This window comes from Perognathus longimembris, chromosome 9 (assembly GCF_023159225.1).
Source record: "Perognathus longimembris pacificus isolate PPM17 chromosome 9, ASM2315922v1, whole genome shotgun sequence".
Lineage (NCBI taxonomy): Eukaryota > Metazoa > Chordata > Mammalia > Rodentia > Heteromyidae > Perognathus > Perognathus longimembris.
Window position 1 is genome coordinate 45,952,934 of NC_063169.1, and position 18,175 is coordinate 45,971,108.

General features: G+C 35.0%; 1 protein-coding gene across 3 annotated transcripts in view; it reads left to right on the forward strand.

Moving 5' to 3' along the window:
• Positions 1-2,176: 2,176 nt before the first annotated feature.
• Positions 2,177-18,175, forward strand: part of Trmt11 (tRNA methyltransferase 11 homolog) — a 41,604-nt gene continuing 25,605 nt past the window's right edge. For 2 of the 3 annotated variants that reach the window (XM_048354035.1, XM_048354038.1), the window contains exons 1-8: positions 2,177-2,308; positions 3,617-3,682; positions 5,587-5,660; positions 7,946-8,027; positions 8,118-8,210; positions 8,459-8,593; positions 9,569-9,725; positions 16,260-16,340. In XM_048354035.1, the coding sequence (XP_048209992.1) occupies positions 2,237-2,308; positions 3,617-3,682; positions 5,587-5,660; positions 7,946-8,027; positions 8,118-8,210; positions 8,459-8,593; positions 9,569-9,725; positions 16,260-16,340 (760 nt within the window). In that variant the 5' untranslated portion in view covers positions 2,177-2,236. Of the gene's footprint in view, positions 2,309-3,616; positions 3,683-5,586; positions 5,661-7,945; positions 8,028-8,117; positions 8,211-8,458; positions 8,594-9,568; positions 9,726-16,259; positions 16,341-18,175 lie in introns of those variants that run through there. The other variant, XM_048354036.1, reaches the window with a different exon arrangement.

The following is an 18,175-nucleotide window of genomic DNA, read 5'->3' on the forward strand; positions in this document are numbered from 1 at the left end:
AAAACTCATTTAACCTTTATGTTGGCAGTCTGTTTTGACAACTTCTTATCTATAACATTTTAAAGCAAAGATAATTCATAACTTCTTTGGAATGTTTAAAATAGTATTGAGTCCATTACTGTGCATGGTCTGACAGTTTGCATTTGTACAATTTGGGAATTATAAAATTACTATAATGAACTATTTCAACTGTGCCTACTTATACAAAAATAAAACAAAATAAAAAATGGAAGAATACTGTGTTAAATTTGTCTCTGGACTCTTCTATTAAAGTCACTAAAACCAGGTTTATACAAAAGATGCTTAGATGCTTTAAGAGCTATGAGGTCTTCCATGGTGGATTGCCAGCTGAGCCAGTTCAAACTCTATAGAGTTCAAACTCTATACTGCCCAAATACACACACACACACACACACACACACACACACACACACACACACACACACGACACTGGTGGCTCATGCCTATAATTCTAACTACTCAGGAGGCTGAGATCTAGACGATAGCTTTTTAAAGCCAGTCCAGGCAGAATGGTCTTCAAGACTCCCATACGCAGCTCACCAGCTGAAAGCCAGGATGGAAGTGTGGCTCGGGTATTAGGGTGAGAGCAAGAGTGAGCTACTGAGTTTGAGCTGCAGTACTACATCGTTAAAAAAAAAAAAAAAGCTTGCTAAATTGGCTGAACACGTTTTATAAAAGTTTCGCTGTTAAAATTTCTTTTATAAAAAGAATCTAAAGGTAGTCATTATTTTAAGTTATGCCTATGTTTTGATGTCAAAATGTAATGTGTATAAGTTGTTGATGCCTATATTTCATATATTTTGTACATGTTTTCATATTCACTACAATGAAGGTGATACCTTTTTATTCATCTATCCTAGAAATAGAAAAATTAAAAAAACTCTGATTCAACTTTAATAAAAAAAAAGCTAAGAACATCTCTGATTATGGTGAGTCATCTTCATTGTAAGATTGTTTAAAATCTTCTAAGAAATGGATGCATGACTATGAGTTACACAACATATAAGCCAAATGCCACTAAAGAAGTTACAGTATTACAACACATTTTAAGTTTAAAATGTTCCCTTTTTAGCCCATTTTCTATTTTCCCATTATCTTTGTTAATGGCAGCTCCTGTCATTTGCTTGGGCCAAAAACTGTGGCATAATCTTTGACTTTTGTCTCTCACACTTCATATGTAACTTGTTAACAAATATTTTGGCAGTTCAAAATATAAGAATGTGACCACTTCTCACCACTTACACTACTGTCATCTTGGCCAAGATGACAATCTTGTCTAGATTATATCTAGACAATCTTGTCTAGATTATAACAGTAGTTTCCTCCTGATCTCTTTTATCTCTGTTTAGTTTGTGCTCAACGTATTTGCACTAATATATGTGTCCAAGTGTTCTCTGTTGTCTTAGACCTACAAACTCTTAAAACACTTTAACCTCAGACATATAAATTTTGGCACCAAGGTATCAACTTGACAGGACTTGAACCCAAATCAGTTGATGTCTCTCACAACCTAGTGTCTCATCTGCTTTTTCTCCCATTCATCTTCTCTTGCCCTTGGATATGCCTCCATACTAAGCAGCCTCCAGCAGTTACAAAGCCAGCAGTGAGAAAAAAACAAAAACGATTCAATTGGTTATGCAGTTCTGTTTTTAATTGAAAACCCCACATTTACCCTTAGGATAATTCATTAGACTTTGTGGCTTTATTTGGTGCACTTGTCCCCAATGTATCAACCACATAAGGCACATGCCATTGGAAGACTTCTGGAATAAAAAAAAATAAATATAAAATATAAAATAAATATAAAAAATAAAAAATGTATACTAAATTTTAAATGGGATAGTTGTGTCAGAACTAGGATGCTTAGAGAAATCAGTACATGAAAAGGTAACCTTTGGGTCCAGTTTTTGAAAGAGATTTGGAAAAGCCAAAGAAAATGTCGAAAATACGGCTGAGTCGGGCCTGTCACTGGGAAGTGCACTGTTTTACTCCTACCTACTCGCACCGCATCTCCAACCGCATCTCCTGGCACCACCTATTCCAGCTGGAAAAAAGGAGGTCTCGCGATCAGCACACCCAAAGCCAGTGCCATCCGCTTTGCCACGCTTCCGGTTCCGGCTTACCAGGCTCCGCCTCAGCCGGAAACTACGCTCGGGAGCGGGAAGGGGATGGGGGCCCGCTCGGGCGCCGCGCATGCGCTTGCCGGGCAACTGCAATGGCGCCGTCCTGCCACTTAAACAGGTATCTTCTGCTCATGGCACAGGAGCACCTGGAGTTCCGGCTGCCGGTGAGTGTGGCACTCATCACCACCCGTGACGGGAGGGGTCTTCCCGGGGGGGGGGGTTGGGGAGACTATGGGTGGATTCGACCCGCACACACGCGCGCGCGCGCGCGTACGTCCCCAGCCCTTGAGCCGCTAGATGAGGGGTCTGGACTGCACGGAAGGTGTGTGCCGGAAGGCCCAGACCAAACTTTTTTGCGGTTGCTGATCCTGTTCATTGATTCCTCTGCGCGCGTCCGTTCTCCAGTCTTTGGGAAGGCGAACCTGCCGGGCCCCTCCCTCCCGCCGGGCCGCTGTCCAGCGGAGGAGGATGGAGGAGTCTTACAGGAGCGCTCCGCCTAGTGCTTCAAGGGTCAGAATTTACAGTCTAAGCTCGGTGGGGTGCTGGGGGTGATGTGATGATAATAAACCCCGGGAAGTGTGTTTACCCCTGTGACATTTTCAGAATGTCTGTAATGGAATGTGTTGAACTTTACTTCCGGGGCTTGGGGTGGGTGTGGAGTTAGAACCAAGCAAGATCTCCCTCAGCTTCCATAGTGGCTAGATTATAGGCGTGAGCGTGAGCTATGGGCACCCGGCTCCTGGGTTATTTTTAAAATAGGTGCCAGCTGGGAATATGGCCTAGTGGTAAGTGCTTGCCTTGTATACATAAAATAGGTGCCAGATGTTGTATTACCTTTTTTTTTTGTTGTTGTTCCATAGACCTGCACAGAGGAATGGAATTCCACTTGGTTTATGCTATTTAGGGAGACAGTTTTCGTGGTACAAATCGTATTTTTGTATAGTCAAGCCATGATTTTAGTGCTTCATGATTGCTTTAAAGAGGAAAAACATTGTTTGGTTACAGCTTTCCATGCCTGATGCACTCAAAGCACCTGTTGAGTTAGCTCTCCTAGTTCTAGGATGAAAAAAGGTTAACTTGATGTACTTACGATTAATGACTCCACAGTAATTATTTCTTTCTAAATATCCTCAAATCATGTTTAATATTTCATCTTATTTTTGTTAATTGATTATCAAATTTACTAATCTTTAGTGTCTGTAATCTGTTCTTTTGTCCTATTCAACGTGAAGATATTTACTGATCGAGTTTTCTTTTTTTTAATCAACCCACTTTTTTAAAGTTTTTCAGAAATTACTTAACTGTGGTTGTGACTATAAACTCTTGTCTGAACCAGATTGAAATCTAAATGCCTTGGGTAGAAATCAGTGCCAGTATACATCAGATTTATGTTGATTATATCAACCTGTTGCTCTTAGCAGATGTTGAATAGGTGGTTATAATATGCTCTCTCTATCATATTTCTAATACAGGAAATAAAGTCTTTGCTTTCACTTTTTGGAGGCCAATTCACCAATACTCAGGAAACTTATGGAAAGGTGAGGTAACTTTTATTGGATCACATAGGTTTGATGAGAACTGCAAAACTTAAATTAGCATTTGGCTGATTATTTGTATCTGTTAGTAGAGGCATTGAATAAAAAGTTATTTTGGAAAATATTTTGGCTTTGGGAAGTAGCTTAGATTTACTTGCATTTTATTTATTTTTTATTTTTTCACTGCTAGGGGCTGGGTTTAAGGCAACACACACTCTAGACAAGCGTTCTATAATTAAGCTGCAAAACCAGCTGTAGTTTTAATTTTTCATTCAACAGTTACTTACTCTTATTGATAAAAGGGACAGTCACTAATGAGATATGCTCAGAATTAGAATTTGGCTGATTTTAGGCTTATATTAGGACTCATTTTAAAATCTTGAATTATGCAATGTAAGGTCGTGAATTTATAAGCTTTCTACTATTTTGTCTGTTGTCAATGTTTTAGATAAATTTGGAAAATAGAAAAAAACTCATAAGTCTTGCTCTTTGACATGACTCATAGTTTGGGGGTATTGCTGTCTTCCAGTCTTTGTCATTTTTCCCGAGTTGTAACACCACTTACTGTGAACTTCTGCAATATGCTGTTTTTATTTGATGGTTTTAATTTAGGCACATGTTGTGCCTTCACCACTAGCATAGCTATATCTATAGATCTATAAAATTTAGTCTGCTTATTCATTTAGTTCAAGTTACCTTAACTTTTTTCTAATAAAATAATACTAAGATGATAATCTTTTTTTCTGTTTGGATTATTGTGAGTTTTTCTGTAGCTAGAGTAAATATTGAAAGAAGAAAGACAAGGTGTGGCAGACATTAATTGAAATTCTAAATTTTAAGTCTCCTGGTGTTAAAGTTTTACTTCGTAGTGTCTCCCTTATTGACAGTGGGATGTAAATGGGTAAGACTGATGAGTTGAGGTGAGGTACTCCTGTGCTTGGTTGTTTAGATAAAGGTTTTCAGGGCAGTTCTTTCCAGTACCTATTCTCTTAGGTGTTGAGCCAGCATAATTGAGAAATTCCTCCTGATCCACCTGGAACTTTTTTGTTGTTGTTAGAAAAAATGAGAATAAAATTTAATGATAGTAATAAGCCTCATGACGTCTTTCTATCTTATTTCAGAGGCCTCTTACATACTTTACAGGTGGTCAGTACTACATACCTCAAATCCTACCACTTAGGAGAATTGTGATTTAAAGGTCACCCTGGGTGACATAGTGAGAGACTGTTTCTCACAAAAGCAAAACCAAATCAAACCAAGAACAAAAAAGCAAACAAAGGAAAAAAGAGAGACCATCTAGTAATTTGAGAGGTGGATTTCCTAGAAGTTAAAAATAAACAGGTCTCCAGTAGCTTATACCTGTAATCCTAGCTACTCACGAGGCTGAGATCTGAAAAATAGGAAAGTTAGTCTGGGCTAGAAAGTTTGTGGCACTTTTTTTCTCCATCAAACTACGAAAATGAAAAGAAAAGAATGCTCAGGGATAGTACTCAAGCCCTGAGTACAAGCCCTAGGACCAGTATAGAAAAAAAAAATAAAACAACTACATTGTAAGAAATGATTACCATTGATAAAAAGAAATTCTACTGTATTGTGCAGTATAATGTTCATTAATTCTGTAGCCAGGCTTGTAATGAGGCACACATAACTAACCTTAAGATTAAATAAGTTTAAATTAATTTATTAGTATTTTCATTTATAGAGTCATTTGTAAAAGAGTCCTCACATTGCAGTGTATTATCCTAACCTATTAAAATAATTTAGCTTTTTTATGGTCGGTGATTGCAATTTTGATTAGAATCAGATCAGGTATTACATGAAAGTAGACAATAGGACTTTTTCCTGTTGACTTCTTGAAACAAAGCATATCAAGTTTATAGCTGTTAAGAAGTAATTATTTCTTTCAGTCTCCATTTTGGATTCTTAACATTCCCTCTGAAGATATTGCAAGAAACTTAATGAAACGAACAGTGTGTGCCAAGTAAGAGAAACTTTACCATGTTTTCCTGCATGTTTGTACACTGTACTTCGTGTAACATACACCATACAGTACAAGGTAAAAAGGATGATTATGAAAAGAAATGAGTTTAGCTTGCAGTCCCATGTCTTTCTGGTGGATGGGGAAAGGAGTAGGGCTAATTACTGAAACAGGGTGAGAAGGGAAATATAGAAACTTGTCTTCAAAACTTTTAAACAGGATTATAGTATGAGATGTAAACAGCATATTTTTACATAGGATAGTTGCCACATTTAATTGTAACCAAAGGAATAAAAATACAATTCTTGATTTTTAGTGGGATGAACAGATTGGCAAATTATAAGATGCCAAATGCAATACATGAAATACATTCAACTGTTTTATTTGCTAGAGAAATGAATTCTCATGACATTTCATAATACAAATTAGTCAAATTTTCCTTGTTTTAGATTTTGTCATTGACATCTATTATTTCTTCCTTCAAAATTGTTTCTTTGATCAACACTTGCTTTATTTTTTTCTTGAACCTGTTGGCAGATGGTTGAAAACTTTCTTTTCCTTAGAGACTGAATTGACTAATACAATGCAAGTAGGAATTAGTATATATCTAGTTTTATTGAAATGGTTTACAGAGCATTACAGCTTGTTATATACTATTGAATTGGCTACTACCAGAAACAAACCTCTATAATTGAAATTTTTTAATGGGTCTCATTTATTAAGTAAGAATAACTAGGGAACTAAGGGTATGGCTCAAGTGGTAGAGTGCCTGCCTAGCAAATTCTAGAGCCTGAGTTCAATCCCTAGAACATAACTAAAAAACATTGTTTTAATAATTAATTACTATTTTTGTCTTATATTAAAATTCATGGTTCTATGAGGTGCTTGAATTCCAGAGATAAGGCTTATTAGGTTTTAAATAGTTATATGAATACAAAGAACTAGTACACTTTAAAATTATCTTAAAGTAGTTATACAAAGGAGTTTCAGTTCAACATATCAGCTTATGAGTACAATGCATCTTGATCAGTGTCATCCTAACCATCTGTCCCAACCACATCCATCACTTCAATATACTTGGTTCCATTTTTGCATGTTATGTTCTTCTTTTAATGCTCATGGCTTCTGATTCATATATTTGAAGATCAATAGAATTAATAATTGCATAATATTATATAATGATTTCTTTGTTGTATATATTTATTGTAACTTGTGTAGCTGAGGCATACATGAAGAAATTGCTGAATAAGAGGAGTACTATTGCAAGGTACTCGTGGCTCTTATCTGTAATCCTAGCTACCCAGGAGGCTGAGATCTCAGGATCACCTGGGCAGAAAATTACCTGTGATACGCTTATCTCCAATTAACTACTCAAAAACCAGAAGTGGAATTGTGGTTCAAAGTGGTAGAATACTAGTCTTGAGCAAAAAAGGTCAGGGATAGTGCCCAGACCCTGAGTTCAAGTCCTATGACTGACCAAAAAAAAAAAAAAAGAATAGTATTGCTTGGTAATGTACACCTGTAATCTCGGCACAGCATTTGTGTGGAGGCAAGAAGACTGGGTTATATAGTGAGTTATGAGCGTACATGGGCTCATAAGTAAGGCTCTATCTAAAACATATAAAACAAAGAAACAAAAAAGTACTGTGACTATGGAGGTCTTTGTCCCATAATTTCAATAGTAAGAGGAATTCACTTTCAAGATAGTGTTTGCATAGATTTCCAACAATAAATTCAGAATTTTTCATGATAGAATAGCAACTGAGAATTTTTTATTTTTAGCATAGAATATTTTGGTCATACCAGAAGAAAAGTGAAAAAGGTATCTACCATTGTTAGAGATCTCAATATTTTAAGTTACTAAATAAATATTAGCAAATAATATTAAAAGTTAATTGTGTCATTTTTATGGTTCCTTTTTGTCTTATGAGTAAAAATTAGACTTTTCTGTAACTTTTTATCTGTTTTACTAAAATACCTTGCGATTTTACTACAACAGTTAATCTAGTGCAAAAATATAGTGGTGGGCCTATCTACCCTGGGCTCAATCCCTAGCAATCTTATAGTGAATGTCCCTCTTATATATGACTCTTATATGAGTAAGCTTCTTTGTGTAGTTGGGACTTGTTATATTTGTTTACAGGATATGTGTTTCTCATTTATAGTTAAAAACATAGACAATAATTGCTTAGTTAACCAAGCATAAAGAGCTAGTAATATAACTTGTTATGAATTACTGCCTGAACTAAGTTCTTTACTGAGGTTAGTGCCGATTATTTATTTCCTAGGTCTATTTTTGAACTATGGGGTCATGGAAAATCTCCTGAGGAACTGTATACTTCTCTAAAAAATTACCCTGTGGAGAAGATGGTGCGTAGTGAAATGTGGTTCTATATAGGCATAAATGTGTATATTCTGTGAAATTCCTACACTTAAAAAAAATACCTGTTTCTGTTTTAGGTCCCATATCTGCATTCAGATTCTACATATAAGATAAAGATTCATACATTCAATAAAACACTGACACAAGAAGAAAAAATCAAAAGAATAGATGTAAGTGAATTTAGCAAAACAAACAGTTATAGATTTTTTGTAGTCTAGCTGTTATTGAATTATCAAAATACTTTATCAAAATATGAGAATATGTAATGTCTGTGATGTATGTATATTTTGTACTAAGCAATTGCATGTTTTATCTTGTTTAATGCTGACATCAGATGTGCATGGTTGTATGTGTTAGGTTAACACTGTTTTTCTTGTAAATTTTCAAAGGACATTAGAATGATTTTTTTTTTTTTTAGACACTTGAATTTCTGCCATTTGAAGGAAAAGTAGACTTAAAGAAACCACAACATATCTTCTCTGTTTTAGAGGATTATGGTTTGGACCCAAATTGCATACCTGAGAATCCACATAATATTTATTTTGGTAGATGGGTAAGCAAGTGTTATTTCTACCTGCCTCATTTTGTTCTTTAAAAGCTAAATGTGACTGGACAACACTGTTGGCTCACATCTAGCCTGTGGAAGAGAACTCCTGGAGATTCTTCATCTCTAATTAATCAGCAAAAATCTGGGACTTGGGTGTGGCTCAAGTGATAGAGCTTGAGCTATGAGTGAAGAAGCTGAGCATGTGTGTGAGACCTTAAATTCAAGCCCCAGTCCTGGAAAAAAGAAGTGCAATGTGGATTGGGGGTGGGGTGGGGTGGATAGCTGAGTGGTACAGTAACTGCCTAACATGCATGAGGCTCTAGGCTTAGTCTTCCTCATTGTAGAGTAGAACAAAATAAAAGATGAACTAAAACAACAAAACTAAATGCTAGATCTTTCTATTTGACTTTTTATATGTATGATTTTAAAGGAGCTAAAATGTTGAAATTATTGTATAGATTCCAGTCAACGAAAAATATGTGATTATCATTTTCCACAGGTTTCTGTGAAGTATAAGTCTTAGAGATGTATAACCTAGTAAGAAGGTATAAATGTCAATATTAAGAGAAGATTTAAAGGACAATTTATCCAGAAAATCTAGACTGTCCTTTTAAAATAAAGCATAGAAAAGCAGAGTGTTATGATCAAGGTTTTGCATCCCAAGTGTAGGCCTTCCATTCTGAAAAGAAATGGGATTACTGCAGAAGAGTTTTCACTTTCTTGAGGCCATAAGTGAGTAAATGGAATGTGAAACGTATTCTTGTTGATGTTATTAGGAAACAATAGGTGGGGAATGCTTATAGTCAACTCCTGGCAAGAAGAAAGTATCCATAATTGTCTTAACCATATTATTTTAAAGGAAGAAGTTTAGAGCAGTAGTAAGCTAAAAGAAGTTCTCATCAGCACAATGCTGTAGTTTTGTTGTGAATTATTATTTTACTCTATGTGGTTGCATTAATTTGAAAAATATCTTTGATCTAGATTGCCGATGGACAGAGAGAACTGATTGAGTCTTATAGTGTCAAAAAGAGACATTTTATTGGAAATACAAGTATGGATGCTGGTTTATCATTCATCATGGCCAACCACGGAAAAGTGAAAGAAAATGACATTGTCTTTGATCCATTTGTTGGAACAGGTACTTTATATTTACTACTAGACTATAGTAGAGATTTCCCTTGTGCACAGTAGTGAAGATGATGGTTAACATTTTTGGTGATAGATAAAATGGACAGAATCATATTCTGTCACTGGTTAGTGACTAAGAGGTAATCTCATACAAGTGTAATAGCCAGTATGCAAACACTTTTGCCACTTGGAAGATGATGCTGATCAGAATTTTGTAGGTATTACAGGTCTTATGTTATGTAAGCCACTAGAGGGAGCATTGGGATTGTTTATACAGCATAAAAACTTTCAGGAGCATACTTTGTAGGAATGTTGTAAAGGTCTTAGAGGTTACTGAAATAGGAAAAGCCTTGGAAGAAAGAGTTGAATGAAAAGATTATAAAAGACTCACTTTATAAAAGTACACACGCACATATTTGGATGGAGAATAAAGTAGCTTGTCTTTGATTTGGTTTGTGGGAATTTATAACTTAGTGTGGAAATAAATGTGACTCTGTATCAGTGGATTAGAGAGTCCTTCTGTGAGCATGATCTAGGTTCTGCCGGCATTTAGTTGATATGGCTGCATAATTAACTGCAAGATGTTGAAGTTCAAGTATTCTTCATATGACTGAAGAGTTTTTCTCATATTTAGTTTGGTCTGACTAACCCCACATGGTTAGGTGTGTGGTTAGTGTTTCTCTCCCTCTGGCCATTTTTCTCTGAGCAATGATGATACAATGCTAGTATTTGTGGAATGGTAAATGTGTCATATTCTATTCTGTACACTCTTACTCTCTAACTTAACTCTTGGGAAAACTAATAAGGATATACTTGTTAAAGTGTTCTGAAGGAAGAAAGGGAGCTTAAGTGATGTGGGCAAGGGGTGCAGTATATATCTTGCAAAGGTTGAATCTTATGTGGTCAAACTAGAACTCATGCTCTTAACCTCTGTTGAAGTGTTGCTTTTTTTTTTTTTGTACTAGGTCTTTTCTGCCAACTCTTATACCACAATATGACCATATATGACTAGGAAGAAATTATTTCTCATCAAAAGATTTGTAGCCAATGTGAAAATTTTCAGTATTCATTGTTGAATTAGCTCCCTAGTGGTTGGAGTCTCTGACTCTACTAGTGTCTCTGTATTTCCCACCCTCAGCATACTGGTTTTTATTATTATTATTATTATTATTATTATTATTATTATTATTACTATTACTATTTTCTGTCTTTATTACCCTAATTGCTGCCTTCTTCCCCACTTTTAAAAAAACAACAACTTTCTGTTGGAAGTTACATCAAACTTACAGAATTTTTATAAGAATGAAAGTAGAAAAATGAACGCCCATGGTATTCTAAACACCGTAAGCTGTTTTTAACATTTGGTCCTCATTTGCTTCTCATTATTCTAGTTATGTTCATATACATAGTATTATTTTCCTGTACCATACTTCCCCCTCCAATATCTCCACACAATTTTCTTGAGAATATAGATATATTTTCCCACATAGCCATAGTGTAGTTTGCAATATTAGTTAAGTGTATTGATCCACACAGGTTTCTTTTTTGCATTCCCCATTCCTGTGTTTATACATACTCACAACTACTGTAAGAACATTGGCTGCTGTCAACATTATCACTTCTGTGCTTTTCTCTAATGTATCTAAAATAGATGCAAAATTTCTGTCTGTTCCACCAAATAAAAAGCAGAATTCAAAATGTTTTCCACTACTTGCCCTAAAGAACAATAATGTAAAATACTGTCCTTGCTTGTTTTTCTTCCCTTCAAAGTTAGTTGGATCATTTGTTTCAGTTTGCTCTTAGTCATCAGTTTTAGGTTTTTAATCTCCTGCCAGTTTTTGTCTTATTCTATTTTTAGTTTATAGGATGTTAACTGCTTCCACAGGTAGACTATGCAATAAGATTCACTGAAAGAGGAGTCACTCTTCATAACCCCCATCTTTACTGTTTTCTGGTGGAGTCTTAGTTGTTCTATTAAGAAACACACACACAACAGTACCTTCTGAAGGAGTAGAGAAATAAGTAGCTCTGTGCCCTCCTCCATGGTCATAGTTTATCATTTTGGTTTCATTTTTTAAAGTATTTTTTAAAGTATTTTTGTAAGTTCAAATATGTCTATGTCCTTTTCCATCTTTTTTTTTTTTTTTCCTGTCAGTTGTGGGACTTGAACTTGGGATTTGGGTGCTGTATTTGTTCAAGGGTAGCACTCTACCAGTTGAGCCACGGTGCCACTTCCAATTTTCTGACTGTTAATTGGAGATAAGAGTGTCAAGGACTTTCCTGCCCAGGCTGGCTTTGAACCATGGTCCTCAGATCTCAGCCTCTTGCGATTACAGGCGTGAGCCAGGTGTGGCTTCCTTTTTCTATCTTGATGGTACAATGTTGAAATGTATGCAGTCTCCCAAATGTACCCATGGAGTACTCAAGGCTTGTGATTTTCTGGTTATTGAGTGAGTAAGTTAGAAATCTTGCTCTGCCTATATACCTCAGCTTTTTCTTTTAGATAATTTGCTACTGTGTCTTTAGAATGACACCATGAACTTCAGAAAACACTTTCATTCTTATCTCAGTCTCTTTAAAGAAATTAAAATAATGTATACCTCTATTTCCCAAACTGGGAAGATATATACCATTGGAGTCAGCTTTCAGCACTTAGAACATGCTGATAGCTAAAGGCATAATTAGCATGAGTGTCTGGATACCTTTAATGACCCAGTCCTTCCGTGATATGGCACAATATTTGATATGCTATACACAAATATTAACTGTATTGTTTTACTTATTTCAAATTGTTCAGTATCAGATTTGCTTTTGTTCATCTAATTGGTATGTTAGTAAGCCTTCTATCACTCTAACAGAATACCTGAGATAATTAACTTATAAAGAGACAAGATTTGGTGCACAATTTCAGTCCATAATTAGATGGATCTATTGCTGTTTGTATTTATTTTGGGTACAGAGGGCAGTTTGGGGAGCACATGGCAGAGCAAATTGCTCATCTTACAGCTGAGAAGAAGAGAAAGAAGAAAGGGCTAGAGTTTCCTAGTCCCCTTCAAGATCATACCCCACAATGATTCAGTGATCTCTAGCTAAGCCTCACTTTCTAAAGGTTTTGCTATCTTATACAGTGTTAGCGCCACCCTGAGAACACAAGACTAACACGTGGGTTTGTTGGGGGTATTTAACATCCAAAGTACAGAAGCAAACTAATAAATTCTGATTTCATTTGGTGACCTCAAAAGAGTTAGCACGGCATAAAGAAAGATCACATAGTATAAGGCTTGAAATATTTACTTAAAACTATTACTTAACTTTGGGCAAAATTCTTCACTTGTCTGGCTTGCAACTCCATCTTCTATAAGTTGGCAGTTGTGAGGATTATGAACATTAAATGAGGTAGATAATAGATAATATTTAGATAATATTCCTAGGGCATTGTCATTCTTAGGATGATAGATATTTAATAAACAAATGATTATCATTTATTATTAATTTGTTCAGCATTTAGATTCCTTTTAGTAAAAGACTAAGTTAGATACAGTTAATACTAAAGGATGATGATTAAAAATTAGACCATGGACTGACTTTCCTATTTCCTTTTTGGGTAATTTGAAAAGTACTCATAATTTGCAGCTGGTATAGCAACAAGGAAATTGAGACTTAAATTCGTAAATGTATAGTTCTTTGTTCATAATTAAAATAATTGGTAAAAGTATATGCAATTGCTCTAAGTAGCATAAGGCTCTGATATTACAGGTTTGATTCTTATCTCTTCTGTCAAGTAAGTCAGTTCTAATAATGAGAATACACTCAGGAGACTATGTTTTGGTCTTCTCTATCTCTCAATGACTCTTAGGTATGAGGAAAACAGCTTATTGTTCCCTCTGAATTCTGTCATTGCAAAGTGATAGACAGCCAGAGGATTCAGGTATTAGAAAAGTGACTTGGTTCTGTGTCATACTATGGGAAAGAAGAGGATGATTGGCTAGTGTGTCTCTGTAGGTCTTTGTAATGTTCTCTCCTTCCTGTTGGGTCCACAAGCTTTTGTATTCCTCTTTTCCTGAGTCTTATATTTTTGTCTAGTAGTGTTTCTATTTTTAGTAATTTTTCTTTGTTATGGTTGTCGTTCAGGTATCAGGTTTAAGTAGAGCTCCTATTTGAGAGGATCAGACTAGATGTAATAATATTGCCAACTTTCTTTTCTCCCTTTTTCCTAGCGAAACCAAAGCCCCATCTCTCATTTTCAAAGCTTTCCATTTAATTCTCCAAAGATAAGAATCATGAATTGATTTCTTTGTCATGAAATAAAGTCCATAAAGTCCACTTACCTAATTGTTTTTTTGTTTTGTTTTGGGTTTTGGGTTTTTTTTGTTTTTTTTTTTGCAAGCAAGCTATCCCTCTAACCCTAAAATGGCTCCACTTTAAACAGTGAGCTATTGAAACAGCGAATTGCTAGTCTGAATCACATATGTGGTATTTTTACTTTTGATAATATAAGAAGAAATGAAATCCATTTCTTGCCTCCTCAACACCTTACTCTCTTGTTTTATTGTCCCCCTTTCACCAAAAAGCTTCCAAGAAAACTCCAAATAAGGTATAATGAAATGCAAAAAATGTTTCAACTTGACCACTAAGTGATTAACAGTGAGTTCCCAGTGACTAGTTCAGAGAAGCCAGTTTATTATGGTTTATCTTAAATTTAAAAGCTTAAAAGGCACAAAGTTAACTAACAGATGTAGTCTAACAGATTATTCATCTCCTTTCAGCAGTGTACTGTAAATTGGGTCTTCTCAAAACTCACTGTAACCAAATGGATAAGGTTCTGTTTAAGGAAGCACAGGAAAGCTTATCTGTTCCCCTTGACAACTAGTTCTTCTAGGTGAGTATCTGCCTTAATTGGCAGAATTGTAGTAATTCCTGATTTGGGTGAAGTGACTTTGTCAGTATTCCAAGTCATTACATGCAGTTCCTTCCCGAAGTATGAATCATGAGACCACATGATGGCATTCAATAGGTAGTGTGAGAGGAACCTAAGTTTTGGTTTCTGCTCTACTTTTAGTTCTCCATTTCTTTTCCTTAAGAGCTCTTGTAGAAACCAGTCAGAATTTTTTTTTATGAGCAAAGTAATTCTAAGTAACATTACCAGACTATGCTTTAAATGGCTATGAAAGGAACATGATTCATTTGGAGATCTTGACCCTCTGGAGGCACTACCCATCTTAGGACTACCCACCTTAGTTGAGGTTACATTCAAAAAGATGTATGAAAAGAACCCCTTTTCCTTTGTCCACGTCTGCAGATTTTGTAGCCTAAAAACACATTTCTTTTTTTTTAATTAATTAATTTATTGTCAAAGTGGTGTACAGAGGAGTTACAGTTTCATACGTAAGGCAGTGAGTACAGTGCTTATCAAACTTGTTTAAAAACACACTTCTGACTTTAGCTTAGTGACAGAACTTTCTATATTGAGCTAATTAGGATTTGCTCAAGCAATAAAAGCATTTTAATTCAAACAAATAAAAATGTGAATGAACGGTCCAGTCATTAAAAATTTAACCTTGTGATTGTATTTCCTTAAAATTTAAAAATACTATCTATTTTAAAGGATTTCATTTAAAAATTATTATGACTATATGGACAAGGTGCTTTCAAACAATATTTTTGTTTTCTCTATTCTGTAAAACAATAAAACAATTCACATAAATTATTTCTATCCTTTGGTATCTAATTACCAGATAAAATTGGCATAAGGGAACTTAAAATATGTTGTTATGTATTCAAAATAATCAGAATATATTGTAAATCCAAAAAATTATTATGACTTTTCTTTGTGATTGAATTGTTTTCATCTATTAAATTATTTAAGAGTGGTCAAGTTTTCTTGGAACATTTGTTTTTATTCTACCCATAGAAATAATAAAACAAAAATAATTGTATTAATTGTTTTACTTACATTTGATAATAGTTATTTAGAAGTTTGTATTTTAGTTTAGTTTATACCAAAGATAATTACTTGGTTATTTCAGGGCTAACAATATTTTAAAATAGGATGTGTATTAAATTGTAGACAATATTTTAAAATAGGACATGTATTAACTTGTAGAATTAATATTCTACATATGAAATTGTGGTTTCTTCATTTATTTGAAACACTGTTTTAGTGGGAATTGAGCTCAATTATCAGAACTTATTTATTTTTAGCTCTTTATATGCTCATTTATAAACCTCAACGTAAAATGAAAATGTCTAAATATACATTATTTGATCACAAAAAAACCAGATGATAGTGTTCTCCATGTGGACTATGTGAAGTATCAGTTCCCGAATAGACATCAATTCCTGATTTGTATCCAGTTTGGTGAGTTCAGCTTAGGGAATTTATTCCTTCTTTTTTATTTAAAGGCTTGCAAAAATATAGCTGGACTGGTATTTCAATGTGCTCTGCCTGAAGGTAGTTTTTTAAGACTCTGGATCATGTAATTGGGAAAGAAGCAACAGTGTGGTACATTTCTGGTTAACAGATGGTAATTATGTGATGTTTCAGGTGGCCTCTTGATAGCTTCTGCTCATTTTGGTGCATATGTATATGGGACAGACATAGACTACAACACAGTTCATGGCTTGGGTGAGTAGAACTTATGGACAGTGGTACAGTTTTCACTCTTGAATCAAATGATCCTTTAAAATCATAAAATTGTTCTCTATGATATTTCAGTGTTTAAAATACAAATTTACTATGGTTTACAGTAAAATTTTATGGTTTTACTTATTTTTACAGTAAAACATTGAATATAAGCTGACCTACTATGAGCAAAATGATTTGGGAGAATACAAGTATGAGTAACAAAAAGTCCGTCCATCTCCCAGAGCTATTTACAGTAGTAGTAAGAGATGTTTTATTGTTATAAAGTATATAAAGCTATAAGGTTGTGAACTTGGGAGAGAAGTAGAAGCGAGGGAATAGCTATTTTGTAATCATAGTATAATCATAGTAAGAAGACATATAACTATATACATATATGTGTGTATATATTATATGTTTTATGTGTGTATATATATATATATGAGTATCACCATCCATTTAGTCAGTCATCCCACACTGAGTACATACAGGATTACTACCTGCTCAACAAATTAACATAGTTTTAATTGTAACTGACCAACACATCTTTAAAGTTCTTGAGATGACAGTAAATTTAATGGTTCTACTGAGATTCACTTGAGAAAAGAAGCTATTTTGCTTGTGAGGCAATTGTGGTATGTGTTTAAAATTACAAAGACTTCACTAGTGATGGAATTGAATTAAATTATATATTTCTTTTCATTTGAAAAGTATTAAAATATCAAGTTCTTTTGTATTTATATTTATGTTACACTATTGTAGCTTGAGTCTTTTTTTTTTTTTTTCAATGTACTGGTTCTGAGCATTGACCCTGACCTTTTTCTTGCTCATTAGTAGTACTCTAACACTTGGAGCCATGGCACTGTTTCTGACTTTTTGGTAGATTGGAGATAAAAATCTCACAGACTTTCCTGCCTGGGCCACCTTTGAACTGTGATCCTCAGATCTCAGCTTCCTGAATATCTAGGATTACAGGCATAAGTCACTGATGCCAGGCTGCTTGAAACCATTTTTTTTAAATTTTTTTAAATTTTTTTTGGCCAGTCCTGGGGCTTGGACTCAGGGCCTGAGCACTGTCCCTGGCTTCCTTTTGCTCAAGGCTAGCACTCTGCCACTTGAGCCACAGCACCCCTTCTGGCCATTTTCTGTATATGTGGTGCTGGGGAATTGAACCCAGGGCCTCATGTATACCAGGCAAGGACTCTTGCCACTAGGCCATATCCCCAGCCCTTGAACCCATTTTTTTAAAACTCATTCTTTTTTCCCAAGACTTGTACTGGTGATCTTTTTTCTTACCTTGACTCTAAGAAATTTGGTGGAAAAAAATTGGTTAATATTTTTAATGGTGTACATAAGTAGGCTTACCAGAAAGGGATAGGGTTTGTATGCTGTATGTTAGAGTAGTCAAGGGGCTACTTCTTCCAGTTTGTTTTTAGTAGCTACAGCTTATTTGCCTTTAGGAAGACTATTGGGGTAGGATTCAGATTGAGGATCATTTCTTCAGACTATATCCAATGTGTTTCTGGTAAATCCACAGTTCTCTGGGTTCTAATCTCTTAGACTGTTCCAAAATGTTCTTAATGCTTCTTCACTTTGAAAGGGCCTTTTCTATTAATCTTACAGGGGTCATTATCACTTTGTTTTCCTTTCTTTCCATAATGCTTCCTGAAAATATAGTATTTCTCTTTTTTTTCTCACTCTCAGCTATCAGTTTCTAGCTTCTGTACCTACTGTTCTGCTGTAAACACTTATTGACCTTCACAAACCTTGCTTCCCTAGACAATGTTTCAAGTGGTACTTTTACTTTTGTGTTTTATCTCAGTCTCCTTAAGATGGGG